Here is a 25,418-nt window from a genome sequence, read left to right on the forward strand (position 1 = left end):
AATGATAAAGCTCTCAAACAGATGATGCAAAATTTAAAGTATGAAAGAGAAAAGCAAATAAATCCACAGTGAAGACACTTTAACCCTTCTCCCTCACTAACTTATTTCACAAAATACCAGTAAGAATTTAAGTTTTGAACCATGCCATTAACCAATTTGATCTAACTGATAAGTATGAAACAATATATTGAATAATATCAGAAAGCACAATCTGCAGTGCACAATGGATCATTCTCTAAGAAGGACCACATGAGTCTCAACAAATTCCAAAGGAATAACATCTCAGACAATATATTCTCTAACGGCAATGGCATTAGATTGGGAATCAATAAGGTATCTTAAAAAATCCAAATATTTGTAAATAAAGCAACATGTTTTTAAATAACCGATAAATTCAATTAAAAATCAAAAGAGAAATGTTTAAAATAGTTTAACCTAATGATAAAATGTAAGCACACCTAGCAAAATTGATGTGATGCCCCTAAAGCAGTTCTTAAAGAGAAATTTACAGTTTTAACGGCTTGTGTTAGAAAGGAAGAACAGTATAAAATTAATAAGGCATGCTTCTACTTTAAGATACTAGCAAAGGAAAAAGAGTAAACCCAAAGTAAAGAAACGAAAGAAACAATGAAGATAAGAAAAAAACCCAACAAAGCAAAACAAATAAACAAAAAGAAAAGAAAGCAAAAATTGATTCACCCCTACCAAGACTGATTGTGGGGACAGACAGAAACAGAGAGACAGAGAAAACACAAATTCTCTATTTCAAGCATGAAAGAGGGGACATCTCTACAGATCATATTAACATTAATGGTTAATAAGCAGATATGATGAACAGTTTTATGGCAACAAATTCAAAAATTTGGATAAAATAAATAAAGTCCCTCACAAAACTTACCGAAATGTGCAATAAGAAATAGTGTGAATGGTTCTATCTATCTTTTAAAAATCGAACACAGAATTTTAGACCTTCCCATAGAGAACTCCAAACTCCATTGGCTCAAAGGTAAAGTCTATCGATGTTTAAAGAAGAAATAAAACAAACTTTCAAAATAGAGAAGGAATAAAATCATTCATTCTATGAGATCAGCATAACTTTGAAACTAAAACCAGAAAAGAACATAGAAGAATAGAAAAGTATAGAGCATTATCCTTCATGAACATAGATGGAGAAATCCTCAACAAAACACTAGCAAATCAAATCCCAAACTATATGCATATATTTTTAAGAATATTATATCATAACCCAGCGAGTTTTATCCCAAGGATGCAAGATCACTTATGAAAATCCAAGATTTTGATTTACCACATAACAGATTCAAGGAGAAAAATCATGTGATGATATCAGTAACATGTCTCAGTGACTAGTCTTAGAACTGGAGCTGGCCAGAAGGTAGCAGAAGAAAGACAGTTGGATGATTTACAACCGTTAAAGACCATGAAGTAGGAAGTTCGTAGGTCAAGAAACCTCTGAACAAAACTGAGTTAAATCTGCAACAGAAATGGAAAACCTGCTTGCACAGGAGTGGTGGGGGCAGGCATTTGAAAGTAATCATACAATTATAAAGTAAATTTTAAAATACAACAAAATGACAAGTTACGTAGGTTATTTTAATTACATAAGTGAATAAATTTTTATTTCACATTGTTCTGAAAGTTCTGGCTAATGTAATTAAACAAGGGAAATCATAAAGGAGGGCATGGATTATATTATTATTTTCAGGTCCTATGGTTTCATAGTGCTAAAACCCAAGAGAAACAACTGGCAAACTCTAAGAAGCAATATCATTCAGAAACGTGACTATGTACAATTAACATACAAAAATCAATATATTCCTATATAAAAATACATGAAAAAAGTAATAAAATATTTCATTTATAATTTTAAAATAAAATTATTGAGAAGTACACAAAATTAATATAAATACTACTGAGGGATATAAAAGAACATTAACAAATCAAAAATCATATTCTAATTTTGAATATGATGACTTCATATCATAAAGATGACAATTCTTCCCAAATATATCCATAATTAAATATGATTAAGTAAAAATTACCTATATGGTTTATTTAGAACTAAACAAATTGATCCTAACATATAGAAGGAAAAATAAATAAGCAAGTATAGCCAAGAGAATACCTTGCAACCGTGGAGCAGACAAGGATACCTTAGTATAAAAAAAGCATTAACCAATAAAGGAAAAGCTAATAAATTAGAGTTCCTCGAAATTAAATTTTTCTGTTCTCCAAAATACACCACTAAGAAATGAAAAAGCAAGCCACAGAGAGGGAGAAAATATTCTTAATATATATATCTGATACCTGTATCTAGAATATGGAAAAAACTCCTGCAAATCAATAATAAAAAGACAATAGGCAAAAGATTCAAGTAGACATTTCACAAAAGAAGTAATAGGAATGGCCAATAAACCCTAATGATGCTCAACATCATTAGACATTCAGGAAATAAAAATAAAAATCAAACCACTTCATGCTTACACCAAATGCTGGTAACTGGAGTAACCAGAACTTTTGAATATTGCTGATGGAAGTGTAAAATTGTACATGAACTTCAGAAAACTGTTTGTAATAGAAGTTAAATGCATACCTCATTTTTTGCCCCAGCAACTCTACTCTTCAGTATTTTACAAAGAGAAGTAAAAATATATGCCCACAAAAGACCTGGAACAATATTTATAGCATCTCTGTATTTGGTATTAAAGGGAATCTAGGAAGTGGTCATCTGGACTTTACCTCATCAGTACAAAGATTCATCATTTGAACTCATTAGACTATAAAACCAAATGTGTCAATTCAAATGGGATTCTCCTATCCCTTCCTTCTATCATGGGTTCCAACCTCCCAATGTTTCCTGACACAGTATCAGAGAAGTAAACAGCTCTTTCAGATACACTACAGAACCAGTCTTTATCTTTAAAAATATAAATCCCATCTCTACATATGTATATACTTTAAGTTTTAGAAACACTTGAAACAACATTTTGAAAATAAACACATTGTCTTAAAACATAGTATGACCAACCGTGACAGTATATAAATTGTCCTTGTTTATCATTTAAGACATATTACTTTGCAGTGAACTTGCTTTACAAGCTGTTTCTAAATGGTCATGTGAAAAACAAGCAAGCAAAATTATCATAAAATTCTGGAAAAGGGAGTGGAACTTTGGAGTTTATTTTCCTTTTCTAGCCCTTTTGTTCTCTGGCTCTGTATTTTAAAACATACTGAAACTTGTAGTGTTTGATAAAGCATCTTGCTTCAATATGAATACACAATAATAAAAGTACTTTTGATGATTTTAGGACCTAAACACGATACAAAGCTTTCCTCTTCTTTGAAAGCATGAACGGGTAGTACAAAGAAAAGGAAATACAAGTGGCTTCTAAATATTAAAAGGATGCTCAACATCACTCACCATAAGATAAATGCAAAATAAAATTACAATCAACTTGGTAAAGATGGATATATCGTGTTATCAAGGATGTGAGAACCAGCACCCTCACATACTGTTAGTGGAAATATAAATTAATGCAACATTTAGAGAGGACAATTTGGCATATTGACCAAAATTTCAAAATGTTTTGCAATTTCATCTCAAGGAATTTATCCTACAGTAATATCTGCATATATGCAATGTGACACATGTACAAAAATAGGTTTATAATAGCAAAAGATCATATATAATCCGATGAAATAAATTATGGCATATCCATACAGGTAATAATGAATTCATTAAGATAAATGTGATAATTCTATACATATCAATATGGGAAAATCTCCAAGATATACAAGTAGAGATAAAATTAAGGTACAGAATATTTGTGTAAAAACTGTATGCCCATAAATATATCTCGTAGTATATAAAAGAAAATGCTAACTGGCTGCCTGTAGGGAATACACTGGAGATACTGGGAAACTAGGAGACTAAGGGCCAGAGATGGGAAAGAAACTTAGTTTCGCTATCTATGCTTTTTTGTATCTTTTGAATTTTGTACCATGTCCCTATGTTATTTATCCAAATACATAATAATGTTCTTTAAAATAAGTTTCATCGGATTATATATGATAACTGGTTAAATAGGTGATGGGGATTAAGGAGAGTGCTTGTTGTTATGAATTGTAGGGGAATTGTATGTAACATGGCAGTGATGCAGAACTATATTATAGAGAGACATAGGAATTGGAGGACAGGATAGGACCAAAGGAAGAGTTAAGGGAACAGAAAGGATCTTTTGTGTGGGAGGGGCATTGAGAACAGAGAGCTGTTAAAGGAAGAATAAAATGGAGGGATCATGAATATAAGAAATGCGTGTATCCTACCAGGGATGAGGACTCACAAGCAGCTCCATATAAAAAAGAACTGGTCCCTAAACAGTTTTCTCCTGCCTCTGTCCTAGTCAGACAAATTAAACCAAACCTTGAGAGACTTAAGCAGACCTAACAGGGGAAGAATATATTCAGGACAGTTAGATCATCACTGGACCCAATGACTATCACAGGGCAATGACCAAACCAATACCATATATTGTTCTATTTCATCTTTTATGTTAAAATATAAAAAATTCTCTTCTTTATTTTTAAAACATGATGGTGGGTTTTACTTTCCTTTTTGGCACTTAGGAAAGAGGGTCCTCAGAGTCCTGGAGAATCGATAATCAAATAAAACAACCTTATGAGTAGGCACTGTTCTTGTATATTTATTTATTGCCTCCATTTTTTTTCTTTTTTCTTTTGTTTTAACTTTATATCTAAATTACAGTTAGGTAACATGCAGTGTAATATTACTTTCAGGTGTACAATATAGTGATTCAACACCTTACATACAATTCCCCTACAATTCATAACAACAAGCACTCTCCTTAATCCCCATCATCTATTTAACCCATCCCCCCACCAACATGCAGAAGAATAAAACTGGACCACTTTCTTAACACCAAACACAAAAATAAATTCAAAATGGATGAAAGACCTAAATGTGAGACCTGAAACCATAAAAATCCTAAAGGAGAATACAGGCAGTATCATCTTTGACATTGTCCATAGCAACTTCTTTCTAGATAGGTCTCCTAAGGCAAGGGAAACAAAAGCAAAAATACACTGTTGGGACTTCATCAAAATAAAAAGTTTCTGCACATCAAAGGAAACAATCAACACATCTAAAAGGCAACCTATGGAATGGGAGAAGGTATCTGCAAATGGCATATCTGATAAAGGGTTAGTATCCAAAGCCTATAAAGAACTTATAAAACTCAACACCCAAAAAATGAATAATCTAGTTAAAAAATGGGCAGAGGACATGAATAGACATTTTTCCAAAGAAGACATACAGGTGGCCAACAGACACATGAAAAGATGCTCAACATCATTGATCATCAGGAAAGTACAAATCAAAACCACAATGAGGTATCACTTCATACCTGCCAGAATGACTAAAATCAACAGCACAAGAAACAGATGTGTATGAGGATGTGGGGAAAGGGGAACCCTCTTATACTGTTGGTGGGAATGGAAACTGGTGCAGCCAATGTGGAAAACAGTATGGAGGTCCCTCAAAAAGTTAAAAATAGAACTACCCTATGATCCAGCAATCACACTACTAGGGATTTACTCAAAGAATATAAAAATACTAATTCAAAGGGATACATGTACCCTGACACTTATATAGCAGCAGCATCTACAATAACCAAATTATGGAAACAGCCCAAGTGTCCATCGACAGATGAATGGATAAAGAAGATGTGGTATATATATTAAATGGACTATTACTCAGCCATAAAAAAGACTACTTAAAAAAGAATATTAGCTCCATTTTAGAGATGAGGAAAGTAAGGCTTATAGTAGTGACATAACTGGCCTAAATAATACAGTTTAGTAAAGTGATAGAGGCTGGCTTTAAACTTAAGCATTCTCAAAGTAGAGTTTTTGTTCTTAACCATTTCATGTTGCATCCCACCTCAGACCCTATTAGGACTCCCACCACTCACTGTTAAATAGAAGTTGTCAAGAGAATGAAATGAAATGACACACATTGAAAAGTTTATCACAGTGCTTTTCATACATGATGATTGTTTAATAAAGTGAGCTGTTATCTTGGTTTCCTAAAAGCTCTTTAAACTCCATATCACTGTAACTACAATCATTGCATTCCCTTCCTGCCCCAAATATGCCTTCTATCTTCCACGGGCTGGCTTCAGCACAAATATCTTCATTCAATACACAAATCTAGTTGTAATCCTATACTACTCTATCTTTTTCATTCTCTTTATTCAACCACTAAACTTCTCAGTTTTAACTCTCAACTCTCAGATCCATCACTTAGTATAGCCAATGACACTTTCTCCTATTTCAGGAGCTCATAAACTCCATTTATGGCATTTAGTAATTATGGGAACCTCATAGAAGATGAAGAAACAGGTCTCATTTCAGTTGTAGATTCAATAGAATGGAATACCAAATTGGAATAACTTGATCAAAGCAAAAGTTACCTAACGGTGGAGAAGTAGCAAAATACATAATCAAAATGTATGACCTGCATTTACTCTCAAGAAGTTAGCTATGCAACTTCTTCCTAGAAACATCACCAAAGGTAAGGGAAGCAAGGGCAAAAATGAACTACTGGTACTTCATCAAGATAAAAAGCTTTTGCACAGCAGAGGAACAGTCAACAAAACAAAGAGGCAACCGACAGAATGGGAGAAGATATTTGCACATGACATATCAGATAAAGGGCTAGTATCCAAAATCTATAAGAACTTATCAAACTCAACACCCAAAGAACAAATAATCCAATCAAGAAATGGGCAGAAGACATGAACAGACATTTTACCAAAGACAACATCCAAATGGCCAACAGACACACAAAAAAGTGCTCAACATCGCTCAGCATCAGGGAAATCCAAATCAAAACCTCAATGAGAAACCACCTCACACCAGTCAGAATGGCTAAAATTTACAAGTCAGGAAACGACAGATGTTGGCGAGCATGCGGAGAAAGGGGAACCCTCCTACACTGTTGGTGGGAATGCAAGCTGGTGCAGCCACTCTGGAAAACAGTATGGAGGTTCCTCAAAAAGTTGAAAATAGAGCTACAGTACCACCCAGCAATTGCACTACTGGGTGTTTACCCCGAAGATACAAATGTAGTGATCCGAAGGGGTGCGTGCACCCCGATGTTTATAGCAGCAATGTCCACAATAGCCAAACTGTGGAAAGAGCCAAGATGTCCATCAACAGATGAATGGAAAAAGAAGATGTGGTATATATACACAATGGAATATTATGCAGCCATCAAAAAAAAAAATGAAATCTTGCCATTTGCAACATCGTGGATAGAACTAGAGGGTATTATGCTGAGCGAAATAAGTCAATCAGAGAAAGACATGTTATCATATGATCACACCGATATGAGGAATTCTTAATCTCAGGAAACAAACTGAGGGTTGCTGGTGTGGTGGGGGGTGGGAGGGATGGGGTGGCTGGGTGATAGACATTGGGGAGGGTATGTGCTATGGTGAGTGCAGTGAATTGTGTAAGGCTGATGAATCACAGACCTGTACCTCTGAAACAAATAATACATTATATGTTAAAAAAAAAAAAAAAAAAGATAGTAGGAAGGGAAAAATGAAGGGGGGGAAATCGGAGGGGGAGACTAACCATGAGAGACTATGGACTCTGAGAAACAAACTGAGGGTTCTAGAGGGGAGGGGGGGAGGGGGATGGGTTAGCCTGGTGATGGGTATTAAAGAGGGCACGTATTGAATGGAGCACTGGGTGTTATAAGCAAACAATGCATCATGGAACACTACATCAAAAACTAATGATGTAATGTATGGTGATTAACATAACATAATAAAATAAAATTTAAAAAAAAGTAGTTAGCTATGTTGCAATTTTAAATATACATCATATTCTCTCCAACTTCCTCTGATCTCTATCGTAGCCAAATTGAGAGTCACTTTAAATCAGTTCTTATTAGTAACATGAACTTCTAAAACCTTCAACATATTATAGTTATCAGTATTTTCACTTGTCATATATATTCTTTATAATTTCCCTGTAGGATATTTTATCTTACAGATTTGTCATTTCACAGAATTTGCACAATGTGAGTTTTAATCCCTTTATATAAGAGATCTAAATGAGATTTCCAAAGTTCATTTGCCCATTTACAAAAACTATGCAACTGATCAGGTGAATGATTTTTATTATTATAAATTTTTCACTGAATTTAGAATATATAATATATCCAAGTAAATATTCAGCAGTCCCTATCTTTTTTTTATTGATGTGATTTTTATTCCTGTCTTTTAAATAGGCACAATATTTTCCCGGCTCTACAATTTCCCTGTCTTTCAACTTCTCCTGCTCAAAACTCTTCCCGTCTTTTTTTTTAATTGAAGTATAATTAGCATACAATGTTCTATTAGTTTCAGGTATACAACATATTGATTTGACAATTCTATACATTATTCAGTGCTCACCACAATAAGTGTAGTCACCATCTGTCACCATACAATGTTATTACAATATTATTGATAATTTCCCCTACGTTGTACTTTTCATCTCTGTGACTTACTTATTTTGTAACTGGAAGCCTGTATCTCTTAATCCCCTTTACCTATTTCACCCATTCCCTCCACCCTCTCCCTGCTTTCTAAATGCATTTTTTCCACATTTCTGTTGTAGGGTAGGTTGTCTAAATAATATTGTTCAAAATACTTCTATTTTGCTAACAAAAACCCTGGAGGTTTGTATAGTACTCTTAGTGAAAATGTATAAATTCTGGTCTTTGTCAGACTTACAATAAGAGGCAGAATGGTAGTGGTAGCATTTAAACTTGTGATTTTATTATAAAAGTGGCCCTGACAGAGCTCTTATATTCAATTTCTAGAACAATTTTATTAATATCATATACATGTTATTTTATTATCAAATAAAATGCAAAAGCAAATAAGCTAATTTATCACTGTTAAGACAGTATTTACTGGAATGCAGCTCTGCACAGCTATTGCCCAGATGAAATGGAACAATCAACCGTACTATAAACATACTTTCTTACCGAATTGCAACTCCAAAGGAGAACTACAATGAGCAGCTAGATAAACACATAGGTATGGAATCCTGAATAATGTGCTTAAATCAGAAAAAGCATTAAATTTCAGTGAAAACAAAGCACTTTGCTCTGAATATCATAGCTGCAGCTGCAACCCAACAGATAACCTTCCTGTTTCTTGAAATGTGAGAAATACTACCAGTCACATATCATCCTTCCACACCCTTCATTTCAATAACAATAACCACTAGTAATACTGGTATCCTAAAAGAATTCATCACTGTTGTAAAAAATGAAAGAGGATCCTCGTTAAAGTGGTCTTTATATAAACAGATAATATTATCTCTAGACAGTGAAATGAGCATCACTTTGCTCCCAAAGCTATAATTTCATTATGCTCTCACTAGACATGAATGGGTCAATGTTTATTACAAGATAAACAAAGATATGTTTTAACCTATGGGCAAATAATTTACCATGAACTTTAGTTTCCTCATTTGTTCCACACAAAATTCAAAGAAACAACCAAATTATATTTTTAAAAAAATTCAATCCCTTTTCTTTGATTCTATGTGAAATAGGATAAATTCATATTTAAGAAAATATTCTATCTCTAAGACCAACATATTCATATTAATTTACCGTTTACAACCTGAAGTAATTTATATGTAATATATAAGCAGACATGTTAAGTGATCCTAATTCTTCAAACATTTACAGAGGCAAAAGCAGATAGATGAGTATGTGGACATTGATCAACATGTATTTCTTTCTTCTAGTTCCGTATTTCTGAAGAACAACGCTGGATGTTTGTATGGTTTCTCTGCAGCACATTACATCTCCACTAAGGTTTCCATTAGGAATACTTTCGTCTACAAGTAACAGAAAATCTGACTCCTAGTGGCAGAAACTAATTGAGGGTGGGTACTTCTCTCACATTGAAGAAAGGTGTCCGATACTATTAAATCAGTAGCTCAACAATGTCATACCTAATGATTCCAATACTCTTGGCTTTTCCCTCATCTTCACAAAGGGCTGGTAAAGCTCAAGATAACACTTTTGCATTAAAAGGTAGTGCCAGATACATCTTTCTTTTTTTATCATGACTTTCTAGAAGCCCTCATAAATTTTCTTTTGTTAGAACTGTGTCACAGCCATTCCCAGTTGTAAGGAAATCTAGACATTTTTATATTTTTCAGGTCCTTCCATTGGGGATTGCAAGAGAGAAGGAAGTTAGGATAGCTATTGAACAAGTTCTAGAACAGTCTGCTCTTTCAACTAGTCAACAGTCCATATGTGTGTTTGTGTACATATATATGCACATGTCTATATGTAATGTATGTATGGGTAAAGTATATATATGTATATGTGTAATGTGTATATAACATGTATATATGTATATACACGTGTGTGTGTGTGTGTGTATATATATATATATATATGTATACACATTACACATAACACATTTCACTCCCTCCCTAAGGGAGATAGTCCCAAAGTCTCATCTAGTTACAAAATCTAGCTCTGAATCTAGGATCTCTAGCAAATCTTTCCATCAAGGTTGAGTGTACCTCACTGTGAACCACTGACTACACACTGAAAGACAAGTTTATCTGTTCCCAACACACTCAATACACAATGATGGAGAAAGAACAGAGTGACTGCAACAACTCTCATCCAAAAACAGGAAGAATCAGAAAGATACAGTGGTTAACTATCCATAGCACACAGCAATCCCTACATGGACATATCTTCATTTCTCTGGTTACCCCATCTGGCAGCCCCTGATTCAGCTCGTCTCCTTTGACTGTTGTCATTCATGTCCCCTGGTTCTGCCGTTTGGGAGGTTGCCCCTTGTCCACTATTCTCCTGGGCTATATAAGAGACCGGCACTGGGGAGTGTAGCCTTCCTACATTCCGTGCAGCTTGCATCTCCACGACCGTCTACACATTATACCGCTACTGTGAGGACAGGGTAGTGCCTTAGAGGCTGACCAGTCACAGAATGTTTGCTACCCATGCTTGGGGTTTCTCTAGCCACTAGCTATCTATGGCTATTTAAATTTAATTAAAATTAAATAAAATTTCCATTTCAGTTCTTCAGCCACACTAGCCACATTTCACATGTTCAATAGCTACCTGTGATGAGAACCTACTGCATCAGATATTAACAATATAAAACACTGTCATCATTGGTGAAAGTTCTATTAAACAGGGCTGCATAAAGAGTGTCATTAAAAAGGCCTGTTGAGTTTTATTTGTGATGTTCCAAACCCACATAAAATTCACATACTTTCATCTGTTAGCCTCTCTGTGGTTGAAAATACAGACTGTTATATTATGAAATCTTGTCAGTACATGAGAGTCATTTCTGCAGCTAAGTTAGCACCAAGAGTCTCATCTCTAGGATAGGTGTCAGAATTCATTATGGAAACTACAGATGACAAACTATTATGCAGCCTGTGTTAACTCTGGACACAAAAGTAGCACGAGAGATTCTAAAGGTTTCGAATTGCCTGAATTGTACTACTTGAGAGTCAGCTAATAAAGTTGGCTGGTAGAAAGCTGGTAGGTTCTCTAGGGAACCTGCCCTGAAGTGAGGATGATGTAGTCTGGGACAGTTCTATGATAATTGAATGTACATCCTCAAAACTGCCTTCAAAATTTAGTAGAATTCCTATAGGTTTAAAAAAAAAAGAAGGTAGTCACTATCTTTTCTTCTGCTCAGAGAGTTCATTCTAAACCCACATCAGTATTTGCCAACACCTATATTATCCCAACCAAGTAAATGAAAACTGAACAGAATAAAAATGCTCCAATCAACAAAAAAGAAGGTACTCTTGGAAGATAATCAGTTAAAGGATCTCTCTTTGGGTATTATGCCAATTTGAATTTGGAAAACTTGAAAAGACCTAAAGTTTTAGTCTCACTCATCAAAGGAACCAGAATAGAAAGATTTTTATCTATGTTTGCAGGAAGTGACCAGTCTCCAGAGCAGATTCAAATCCAAATCAGACTTCCACAGACATTAGCAGATTATTCAAATCCTGCCTGTGGTCAAATTCTATATACCTGAGTATTTTAAAATTATAGTTATATCTAATATTCAACATGAGGATATAAGATAGACATTTTACCAATCTCTAAAACATATTGTTAACAAAAATAAAAATATATTAAAGGCTCAAATCAACTATAACTATACACTTCAGAAAATCCATGTTCAATGTTATTGAGACTCATTATTAGAAAGATTAAATCTTTATATTAAATCAGAAACTTCTTTCGAAAACTCTGACCAATACAATGATGAGTTTAGAGAAGCATAAGATATAAGAAATTCTTATCACAATGAAGAATACTAGAATATCTCTCCTTTAAAAAAAATATGAAACTCTAAAGAAGCAAGCTTTTTCAAGAATCAAATGAAGTAATCAAATTTTCATCTATAATATAATAAAATGTGTTTATCAGTAAAATCAGATAGCATGCTTAAAATATATCAATGTATAGCAATAATCATGCACTACAGCTGTAACAAAACACTTAGAAGTGTATAAATTAAATACAGCTATAAAATTAAAATTAGCAATAACAGCAAGAAAAAAATAATATTAGACAGAAAAAAAGACTCTAACCACTTTGTCCTCCTGGTGTGAAATCCACGAAAGCAAGTTAGACAGGACAGAAAAGACAAAACAAAAAAAATAAAATAATTAATTCCATTCTTAAAACAAGTAAGAGTTTTTAAGAGTTTGTAAGTGAAATAAAAATTGTGAAGAAGTCTAATTTACCATTTTGATTGAAATATAAACATTTTAAAAGGAAAAGTTTTTCCACACATTTCAAGCAAGAGCATGCCATATACTAGAATATATAAAGATACATAAACAATAGTTTCTATAAAAGCAATTAAATATACAAACATCAGAAAAATGAAAATGTTCTTTCCACAAATAAAATCCCAATTAAACAATTAATCCAAAGAGAGAAACTGAAAAATGTTAAATAGCTTTTTAAGTGCAGAGACAATAAACCACAGCATCACTCTTTATCTTTAATTTCATCATATACTGTCAAAAGTAGACAAAATTTTATATGAGTTATGCATATTGCTTCTAAAAGTTATTTCTGTCCCATTAATTTAGAAGCCTTCTAAACTTTATAACTAAAAAGAAAAAAATTAGAAAAAAGCATTAAAGATGAAATGTTATGATTACAGTCAATAATTTTGGATTATGGTTTCCCATTATAAATGTGGAAAATAAAATAGCAAGATACATGACTTGGTCAAGAGAACATATTTAGATATTCTATAGTTAAAAATCATTGCATTTCTCTTTACTTAAATATAAAATAATGATAACAGTAAAAGTGATAACGTAATACTAATGATCTGATATAAGAACTTACATAAATTAAAAATTAAAATCATGTGTTTTGAAGATCACTGCTTCTCTGAAATATGGGTGGCCGTATATAATACTTGTGACAAAGAGGAAGAGACCTATCTTAAAATTCCACCTTTTTTTTAAATAACATTTTTACCTGTATATCTTGTGCAATTTTCTTAAGCTCTCTAAGCCTTTATCTGCAAAATAGGGAATTAATATTTACTTTATAGGATTTTCTGACATAAAATAACATGGAAAGCTCTCAATACAGTGCCTGGCATAGAGTTCTATATCTAATATTCTAACCTACTGAAACATAGGATATTGCCTAGAAGGGAGAGAACCGCATTCTTTACATTATACTGTGTTCTTGATTGCTTCATTTGTTACAAGTGATAAAACTAAAGATCATATAAAAGCTATTGTACACAGTCCAGGACATCTATTGCTAATCATTTAGTCCAACAAAAATCATTTATGAAGCACTCAATATATATGTATCAGGCACTAAACTAGATTTCTGGGACATAATAATTAAGTAAGACAGTTTCTGCCATCAAAGAACTAAATGTAGTAAGAAAAAAAAATAAAAAACCCATTGCAGAACAGAGAGACTTCTGAAAGCAGGAAAACAACAAAGCACTATAGAAACACAATGACTGAGGAGATAACAGGACTTTAAGAAAAAGGATTAAGAGAAAGTTTCTGAGATGTAAGCAGGTCTTTAAAGAATAAAGAAGAGAATGTCAAGCAAGACCAGTAAGGAAGAATATTTTATGCAAAGAACATGAAATATGCAAAAAGCACAAAGGCACAAATAAGACTGGTATATTTGGAATACAAGTATGTGGGAATGACTAAATTATAACTGGTATGTTTGAACTAAAGTCTCCATGGTTAACTAAAAGCATAACACTTCAACAAAAATTAATTCACACTGCAGAAATTTAAAAAATGAAACAAAATGAAGCTATAACTAATGAATTTGCCAAGTTAATCCCTCTGAACAGATAAGTTAAATTTCAGCTATAACACATACATGAAAAGCTTAGCTATAAAACATTATGAAATATTATTGTCATCATATCTTTATTATCTTTCAACAGGAATAAAAAAATAAACAAAAAACCTATCATATGATTTATAAATAAGGCATAATATTATTACCTACTATTTACTGAGTCTTCAACTATGCTACAAAGTGCACACTGACTGGAAGGAGACAAATCTGGAAGCTGAGAGAACAATTAAGAAGATACTGAAATATGGGGTGTCTGGGTGGCTCAGACAGTTAAGCATCTACCTTCGGCTCAGGTCATGATCCTAGGGTTCTAGGATGGAGCCCCATGGCGGGCTCCCTGCCCAGTGGGGAGTCTGCTTCTCTCTCTCCCTCTGCCCCTTCCCATACTCATGCACACACTCTCTCTCTCTCTCTCTCAAATAAATAAATAAAATCTTAAAAAAAAAGATATTGAAATATTTTGGGTAAGAAACAAATTTGAGAGCATTGCGAACTACAGTAGTAGCAAGAGAAATGGAGAGAAATAGACTGATTTAGGAGATACTGAGAGTAAGGCTATTAATACTTGAATGAAGACGTAGAGGAGGACTCCGAGTCTGGCTTGAGCAACTGGAAGACAACCATTCCTTGAAAGAAGAAACACATGAGAAACATACTTGGAAAATAATGAATTCAGGTATAGACAAGGTAAATTTGAGGTGCCAATTAATACATCCAAATAGAGATTTTTTAGTAGGAACTATATATGTGGATCTGGAGCTCAAAAGAATAATCTGGCTAGTGAAATCATATCTGTAAATCATCAGCATATATACCGTATTTGAAGGTATAGGAGTGCATAAAATCCCCCAGGAAGTTGTTAGAAGAAAGAGGAAGAATGAGAATGATGACTCCTAATCAAAATGGTCCTTCTCTGAACTAGCAAGCCTTCCAAGAAAAGAAATTAAAAACAGATTTTAATTTCTAATCAAATTTTAGTAATACAGTTAAGTCAGAAATTTCAATGTATTTGTCAAAAGTGATATAAGGCTCATTAATAAACTGGAATTGAGTTGCATGAAAATAAAAGGTAGTGTATAAATATAAAATATTATCAAGGATCTTAGGACAAAGACTGATGAAATATAAAATATTATATTCTGAAATATAAAATATAAATATATGAAATATAAAAATAACTTGCTGTGGAGAAATATTTTTATTTTAAGCATATGGATAATTTGAATTTTAAAATGTTCTTTAGGGGCACCTGGGTGGCTCAGTTGGTTAAGCGTCCAACTCTTGGATTTCAGTTCAGGTCATGATCTCAGGGTGGTGAGATCAAGCCCTGCATTGGGGCTCTGTGCTAAGTGTGGAGCCTGCTTGAGATTCTCTTTCTCCCTCTCCCTCTGCCCCAGCTCCCCTCTCTCTCCCTCTTCTCAAATAAATAAAGCGTTCTTTAAAAGTGAATTTAATTGATCAATAAATTATTTCAGGCCATAATTACTAGACCTGAAAACTCTAATAACTTAAGAGTATGTCCAAAAGTTATTTATTAAAAGTTTAATAGTACAAATATATATATTTAAAACTTCTTTCAAAAAGCTATTAAAAATGTATTTTATTTTCTAATAATTTTATACTCACCATTTTGTCCCCATAATCAACTCTCCCTATGGCCATCCTTACTATCTTATTACTTCTGCTAATAACCAATTTACATTGCCTCTCCTGAAGATCAATTGAAGTGTTAACCTACCTTCTCATTATCATTCACTATTCTTTATATAACTTTCCATTATTAGTTCCCCAGTCACCTAGTAAACCAATGTCAGTTTCCCTCTGACTCCTTCTCTAGATATTCAATCACGGGGCACCTGGGTGGCTCAGTTGGTTAAGCATCGGACTCTTGATTTTGCCTCAGGTCAAGATCTCAGGATCATGACATTGAGCCCTGCATTGGGCTCCGCACTCACAGCACAGAGTCTGCTTGAGATTTTTTCCCCCTCCTTATCCCTCCCCCTCTGCTCCTCCCCCTACTCTCATGCTCTCTCTCACTCTCTCACCCTCTCTCTCAAATAAGTCAATAAAATCTCTAGATATTCAATCTTTCTCCTACTGCTTCCCTCTTTGTATTGCCAAAAAGATAAATCCCTCCCTCTATATCAATACAATATACTCTCCATAGTTAAACTACCATCACATCTCTCTCTTCTTGCCTACCTTGTATAATCAATCCCAAACCACCTCTCACACCACTACAATATTACTCCATCTTCTCTGTCAAGTCTAATCCCTTCTTCCAAGAATTGCAATAATTACATACTGCCTATAAAATTTGTCTTTTTTATTCATTTGTTCACAAGTTTGGACTGCCATCTTCAAAAAACCATTGTCACAGTGCTGAGCTGCAGCAAGGAGCTGGATCAAAAGACAATGCCTGGGGCGCCTGGGTGGCTCAGTCGGGTAAGCGACTGCCTTCGGCTCAGGTCATGATCCTGGAGCCCCAGGATTGAGTCCCACATCGGGGGTCCCTGCTCAGCAGGGAGTCTGCTTCTCCCTCTGACTCTCCCCTGTCTCATGCTCTCTCTCTCTCTCAAATAAATAAATAAAATCTTAAAAAAAAAAAAAAGACAATGCCTATCCCAGAATAACATGCCCATGGTAAGTACACCAGATTTCTTTCTTCCCTTCATTCACTCAGCAAGTATTTATACTGATCTACTATGTGCCAAACACATGGAAACCTACAGTAAATAAGAGGACTTAGAGAAATAGAGTCACTTAATAATAAAATATTAAGAGTACTAGATTAGAAGGGTTCAGAATCCATTGAGGCACAAAAGAGTGATTAATTCACATGAGTTACCCACAGAAAACACTATGGGGAGATGATATTAAAAACCAGAAAAATGAGTAAACGTTCATCAAGTGGGTAGGGGTTATGGGTAGGAGCAGGGTCTAGGGGAAAGCAGAGCTGTAATTCAGATTAAAGTGGCAGGGTAAGCAAAAGCATAAGAGATAAATGGCAGTAATAATTTAAGAAAAATGCAAATAGTGTAGTTTGGCTGGGGCATACAGAATGGAGTGAAGCATGTGCCTTGAGTTAGGCAGGGTAGGAATCATAGGGCTCTTTACGCCATTAGAAACTTCATGAGTCGTGATGACTTCATGACTCATCAAAAAAATGAGTCGTCATTAAATAGGTTTTAAGCAGAAGGTAAAATAATCAGATTTACATTTTACAAATATCACAGTAACAATATGTGAAGTATGTGTATGAGGAATCAAGCCAAGAGCAGAGAGACCAGTTAGGAGACTAACATTAGTCCAGGTGATGGAAGATGAAAGCCTAAATAAAACCGCAGTTAGTAGTTCATATAGGTAGTGAGGAAATGATCATATCCAAACATTGTGAGTAAAGAGGGGTGATGGATAGAAACCTGAAAGTATTCCTGGTTTTCTGGTTTAGGTGACAGAGTAGATAGTGGTGCCATTCAAAATGTTGAAAATTATAGAAGGAATAGATCTGGGGGTTGTTCCAGTGATAGAAAATACATAGCCTGTTTCTGACTTAAGTGAGATTCAGTGGTATTCTAATATACTTATTGAAAGGGAATTAAAAAGACAAGATTTCAAAAGAAGAATCTTACGTACTTTTTTTTTCCAACTGGGTCATGCATTGATTTATTTAGATATACAAAAAAATGCATATATTTGTGTATACAACTTGATGAGTTTAAACATGAATACATCCATGAAACCATCACCACAATGGAGTTAATAGACATATCTGTCACCTCCAAAAGTTCCTTTGTGCCCCCTTATGCCCTTTCTTTTTATGGATCAGGATTATTTTTAACTTAAAAAAAAAATTGTTTCAGATAAGAGCTCATTTATTTTTTTGCTTATGTTTGAAGCTAAATATTTTCTTGTGATTGTTTGAAAAAGAACTGGGTGAGATTTATTGTGTATTCCATTTAAAAAGGGTAGAGGAATTCATTACTATTTCTAACCCTCCTCTCACACAGGGTCTGCATTCCATTTCCTTTGTGCTCCCCTACCTACTGTCTGTTTATGCTGCAGTTTTGGTGATATCCTGAATTTCTTTATCTATTAAACTACCACATAGTCTACTTTTATGATCAGAATTCATTGCAGATGCTATCATTAATCTTCCCCTTACAAGCTAAGTAAAATCTATTTAACCTGGTGCTCATCTTATCTACTGATAAGGAGCTCACTTCATTTATTGATGAGGATATTAGGTACTGAGCAGGATTCTTCCCACCAAGTGGTTAGGAGCAAGTAGACAGCAAGTAAATAGCAAGCTTTCAAATGCACATGAGCCAAGCCATTGGTTAACAACATGCCATTAACCAAGCAAACCTATGCACCTGCTGTCTAACAGTAGTCTAAATAGATTTTGTCTTTGCTCTAAAATAAATTTCTAAAACCATCTACCCCTCACACTCACACATTTGTAGGATAACATTTAAATTTTAAGTTTCAATAGTTGAAAAGGATGCATTTTCAGATATGTTGTATATTGTAGGTATGTTTTAATTATACTTTTATCAAATCTTGGAGTTGCAGATTTACCTCATTCAATATACGGAAAATGTCTACTATATAACCTATTTGGAAAACCAGGCCACATTGAGAAACCATCAGACAAATACGTCTTTCTCTCAAAGAGTCCAAACTCATTTTTAAATTCAAATAAATGTGGCATGAGGGGTCACAGTAATCACCACACATCAAAGTTCTAATTCTGAAAAAGAGACATGAGGCACCAGAGTCTCACCAGAAGTCTGCTGCCTGAATGAAATAAGGTGCTGCCCCTTTCTATATTTCTTAGAAAAACCTCTAACCGCTCTGCCCTCAAGGAACTCTCCCTCAGGACAGTACATTCTAGAATTGTCCCTTTGTTTCACGCCCCAGAAATTTTTACATCCTGAAGCAATACATTATATAAAGACTAGATTCACATTAGGTAGGGTTAAGGAGCAGGCTTTTGGTTTGAAGAGTATAAAGGCAATTGTAAAAGTGAGTTAGAAAGAAAATTCCACAAAACAGAAATGTTCTCAGGTAGATCAATTTTAAGAAAAAATGAAAGAATACACATGGAAATTTTTGCCCCTTAAGTTATTCACATTCATCTACTCTTCAGAAAGCCTTCCTTCCATAGCAGGGGTACACTACCTCACTTTCAAGCCCACTGCCATATACCTCAGAGTATAAAATGCCTATGGAATCATCCAGAGATTCCTGAAGAGAAACAATCCCAAACTGGTAACTCCCATAGTCTTTGTAAGCTTACTAACTCTTCTAGGTAATATTACCCACACTGAATCATGCTCTACAGGTGATGGAGGTGGGGCTGAGCCAGGTGAAAACTATAAAAGATGCCATGTGGGGAGGGAATGAGTTCATGTAAACTTTGGCGAAAATGTTTTTCTTCACGCTCAATTTGCAACATTATTTTGCCTCCTCCCATGATGCTGACATGCATGAAGAAGTATAAAATGTCCTAAGACTCTGCAAGTTAGACTGTTTCTCACAGTCCCTATATTACCCTTACCATTAGGGAGGCTGACATCAATGAGGGTAAATAATTCTTCCTTTTAAATTCAACAACCATTTCAAATAACATTCTCACACATTCTAGGTTATTGAGCCTAAAGGCTTGAAATTGAGGATCCACCTGATGCAGCCACTTCCTTAAGGGTAGTTCTATGAATTATATAATTCTAATAACCTTGCCTGCTACCTATTTCTCAAACTCCTATGAACACAGTTTACTAACATAGTGATGCCCTCAACACTCCTATGTTCTATAAATGTGGGATGGGATAAAAACCAAAGTTTAACACACAGTGTACTAGATACTGTAACATAAGAGAATTAATGGAGCTTCTCAAATCCATTTTAAAAATTATTTAAGCAGTAAATATATTTGGCTATATGAATATACTTTTTAGGTACTTCAAGCAAGTTATCTAGTATTAATTTTAAAATTATAAAATGTCGAACCCAGAAGAGATGTTAGAAATCACAAACTGATGCTTTCATTTTACAGATTTTGAAACAGAAGCACTAAGACATGAAGTGACATGTCAAACAAAAGTCACACAACACCAGGGCAGAAACAAAACTTGGTTCTTTTACTGTCTCAACTTATGCCAACCACTTCCTGGAGAATGTCAAGTGTTTCCTGATATACTGGTATGTAGTAATTCTATGAAATTTAAAAGAAAATTCATATATGATATGCTTGCCTTGGGCATATGGGAACTGATTATATATAACTATATATTATATAACTGATTATATATAGCTATATATTATATAACTATATCACACCAGCACGATAGCTAAAGACTTGCCCGTAATCACAGTGACCTGAAATTTTTTTTAATTTTATTTATTTATTTTAAGTAATCTCTACACCCAATTTGGGGCTTGAATTCACAACCCTGAGATCAAGAGTTGCATGTTCTTCCAACTGAGCCAGCCAGACGCCCTGTGACTTGAAATTTCTAAAAAAGAAAGAACTACCTGAAGGATTGCAGAAATACTCTAATCATTATTTTATCTCTCAGTGAACAATTTAAAAATTAATCATTAAAATCATTCATATAAATGATACTTAATGACATGGTTATACAGTAGAAACGTCTTATTATTTCACTCTTACCATATAATATATTGAACAATGTATGTCAATATATTTTAAGGGACTTGCTTAAGGATCATTTGCTTTTATAACCATTCTAAAGTTATAATTCATTCTGCTTCAAATCTGATCATTTATAGTAAAAAAAATTACATCTATTACATTTGTAAATTAATACAATTCTGAAAAATGTATATTACTTACTTTTTCAAAATTGGATATCTTTTAAGCACATGGTAATCTATTTTTCCCACCAAAAAGCAAAAGAAAGAAAAAATGCTGCTATGCTTTGAAGCTTAAAATAATCCTCATTGTAAATTACCTTTCATGTCTGTCCTACTAGAATCACCATTCGATGACTACAAAATAATTTCTTCCTTATAAAGTCATTATTTTTAAATCTGAACTAAACATATAGCTTTTATTTACTAAGGGAGTGTCATCTTAAAAGGAAATAAATGAAAGCAACATTTCATAAAAACTTATTATACTGGTACTTCCATATGTCCTGCACTACATTTATTCTTGCTGAATCATAAATATATCTCTAAAGAGTTAATTAATTGTTAAGGATGGCGCCACATGAAAGAGCCTCAAAATTAAACAAAAGGTTCTTTTATCTTGTTCTCATAGGAGATTACTAAAATAATTTTTACATAGCTTTATAATTAAATTTTAAGCTATAAAATATTTGTATTCTCATTATTCTACTTCATAAAAATTATCTGAACAAATTTCACTGAGCTTAATCCTTTGGGGCTATGATAAATCAAAAAGTGTATTCAGCATCTATTGAGAGCAAAAGCCTTCTTCTATTACACAAGGTAACCAAGCATACATAGGAAGATCCAATTTAAAAAGAGAAATTGAACTCAATACTTTTTCATTTAGAGTATAGACAAGCTTTATACGTATCGTACAAAGGAATGCTTCCTCAAGTAGATATTGAATGAAAATGTAGAAAAACTAATAAAAGAAATCCAAAGTTATGCTCCTTGAGCTAAAATCTAGATTATTTTTTCTTATGTTTCATTCCCCTAATTCTTCCCTCAGATATAAGAAAAAAACATGAGAAAAGTGGAAAGTACTACTTCTGGTTCCTTCTTTCTTCCATAAACCATCCACCAGGCTAATCCACAACATACAGAGTTCTATAGTTGACTACAATAAAACAGACTTTCAAGGGGCATTCCAATTTTTCACTGTATTTAATTTACTGACTAAAACTTGGCTCAGGATAAAGTGACCATACATTAAAAACCAGAAAATATATAATCAAGCAAACTATAATCAGATGTCATTAGAGACTTCTACTTGTAACCTAAGTGGGGTAGCAAGAATAAGATTTCTCCACCTGCCTGGCAAACAAACATAATATGGGAAAAACATATGAAGGAATGGTTTTCAAGACACTGGACATCAGGCAAAAATGTACTGAGATAGCTAAACTATGGGAAACGAACAAGATAAGCTCTACAATTGCCCCCAGCTTACTTCTTTGAGAGACTTTCCAGGCAGCAGAGCAGTACAGAGGAGCTGGAGTTCAGCTTGGCAAATATCCTCAGGTGAAAAGAACAAACTGAGAACAAGCACTCTGAGGAGGCCAACACAGCTGCATTTCATAGGCCAACTTACTAGCGAAGAGAAAACCGCAGAGGGAGAACCCTACAGATCTGCAGGGAGTCCCTTCAAGTATTCAGCTAGTAATGATGAGTGAGCATGCATGTGAAAAAAGTCATCTGAAGGGTTAGAGATAACAGTGGATGTTTCCATCAGCAAAACTAGAAAAACTCTTAATTAACGTCTAATAAACATATATAAAAGTGGTTAAAGTACTCAAGAGAGAGTCAGGAAAACACATATCATAATGAGAATAATCAATCAAAACCAACCAAAAACTGACAAGATGTTGAAATTAGCAGAAGAGAACATCAAAACAGTTATTAAGAGCATGTATTCTACATGTACAAAAACTTAAGTAGATCATAGAAGATATTTTAAAAAGTTCAAAATTGAAATTCTGAGATGAAAAAATACACTGAATGGTATTAACAGCAGATATGACATTGACAAAAAAAAAAATGAGTAAACCCAAAAGCACAGCAATAAAACATACTTAAAATGAAAAGCAAAGAGAAAAATAAAATTTGGTTTAATGAAAATAACATAAGTGAGCTGTAAAACAACTTCAAGCAGCCTAATGTATGGGTAATGGGAGTTCCTGAAGGAAAAGAGAAAAAGAAAAGCCCAATAAAAATATTTGGTATGTGTTGTGGTGAGCGCTGTGTATTATGTAAGACTGATGAATCACAGACCTGTACCCCCGAAACAAATAATACATTATATGTTAATTTAAAAAATTTTTTAAGAAATGACGGACAAAATTCTCCAAAACCCTACAAAAACTATAAACTCACAGATCAAAAAGCTCAAAAAGGCTCCAAACACAAGAAACATGAATAAAAATACACAAAGAAACATCATAATTAAGTTTCACATAACCAGTGATAAAAAGAATTATCTTAAAAGCAATTAGACAGGGGAACCTGGGTGGTGCAGTTGGTTAAGTGTTTAACTCTTGGTTTCGGCTCAGGTCGTGATCTCAGGATAGTGAGATGGAGCCCCACAGTTTGCTCTACACTCAGCGTGAAATCTGCTTAAGACTCCCTCTGCCCCTCCTCTCCACCCCTACCCCACGCTCAATAATAAATAAATAAATCTTTAAAAAAAAAAAAAGCATTCAGAAAAAAAGAACCTATTATATAGAGAAGAACAAAGATGAGAATGGTATCACACTTCTAATTGGAAACAGTGAAACAACATCTTTAAAATACTGAAAGAAAGCAACCCTCAACCTAGAATTCTATACCTAGAAAAAAAATCTTTAAAAAAAAAAAACAAAATTTTCAGCAGAAAAAGTTTAAAGTATTCATCATCAGCAGACTCACACTACAATAAATATTGAAGGAAATATTTCAGGCAAATAAAATACGATACCATACAGAAATACAGAATTCTGAAAAGAAATGAATAGTACCAGAAATGATAATGATGACAGTGAATATACAATACTTCTTTTATTATTTAAAACTCCTTAAAAGATAAACTTTTTAAACAAAAAAGAATAACAGTGTATTGTCAGGTTATAAGACAAGTAAAAGTAAAATACATCACACCATAACATAAAGTCCAAAAGAGTAGAAATGGAAACACACTATTAGAAGGTTCTTATATTATACTATACGTAAAATAGTATAATATCAGTTAAGTCTGATGATGATAATTTAAAGATGTATACCACAGATCCTGAAGCAATTAATAAAATGACAAAACAAAGAACCAACAAAGCTATAAAATAGAGTCACAAAGCTAATAAGGTAACAAAGGAGATAACCTGAATCATAAAAAGTGCTTGACTCATTCAAAGGAGACTTAAAAAAAAAAAAAAATCAGATGGTACAAGTAGAAAAAAAGGAAAATGATATAACCAAAGTAACCATATCAAATATTATATTAAATGTAAATTATCTAAGACCCCAATTAAAAGGTAGAGATTATCAGGTTGAATAAGAAAGCAAGGCCCAATTATATGCTGCCTATAAGAAAAATACTTTAAATATGAAGACACAAATTAGTCTAAAGTAAAAGAGAAAAATGAAAACCATGTTAATACTATCTATTAAAGAAAGTTAGAGTAGCTTTATTAAGATTAGACAAAGTGGATTTCAGAGCAAAGAATATTACCAGGAATAAAGGAAGCCATTTTATGATTATAAGTGATCAATTTATTAATAGGAACTGAATAATTCTAAATGTTTATGCATTTAAAAACAGAACTTAATAAAATACATAAAACAAAAACAAAAATACATAGAACTGCAAAAGGAAACAGACTAATTCAAGTATAGTTGTATATTTCAATATCCTTCTCTTAAATAATTGATAAAATAAATAAGCAAAAGATCAAAAAGGATATACTAGACTTGAATAACTCTATTAACCAACTTGACTTAAAGGACATTTAAAAACACTCCACCAAAAAATTAAAGAAGGAGCACCTGGGTGGCTCAGATCGTTAAGCATCTGCCTTTGGCTCAGGTCATGATCTCCAGGTCCTGGGATCGAGCCCCAAGTCAGGCTCCCAGCTCAGTGGGGAGTCTGCTTCTCTCTCTCCCTTTGCCTCTCCCCCCTGCTTGTGCTCTCTTTGTCTCTCTCTCTCTCTCCTTCAAATGAATAAATAAAATCTTAAAAAAAAAATTAAAGAATATA

The 25,418-nt window shown here is 33.7% G+C and overlaps 1 protein-coding gene across 33 annotated transcripts in view; it reads right to left on the minus strand.

Moving 5' to 3' along the window:
* Window positions 1–25,418, minus strand: part of RIMS2 (regulating synaptic membrane exocytosis 2) — a 583,728-nt gene that overhangs the window by 440,918 nt on the left and 117,392 nt on the right. For 23 of the 33 annotated variants that reach the window (XM_078072141.1, XM_078072147.1, XM_078072143.1 and 20 more), the window contains one exon: window positions 12,715–12,726. The exons of the other annotated variants lie outside the window; for them this stretch is intronic. In XM_078072141.1, coding sequence (XP_077928267.1) covers window positions 12,715–12,726 — 12 coding nt within the window. The remainder of the gene's footprint in view (window positions 1–12,714; window positions 12,727–25,418) is intronic. 33 annotated transcript variants of the gene reach the window in all.

The sequence above is a fragment of the Halichoerus grypus genome, chromosome 5 (genome assembly GCF_964656455.1).
Source record: "Halichoerus grypus chromosome 5, mHalGry1.hap1.1, whole genome shotgun sequence".
Lineage (NCBI taxonomy): Eukaryota > Metazoa > Chordata > Mammalia > Carnivora > Phocidae > Halichoerus > Halichoerus grypus.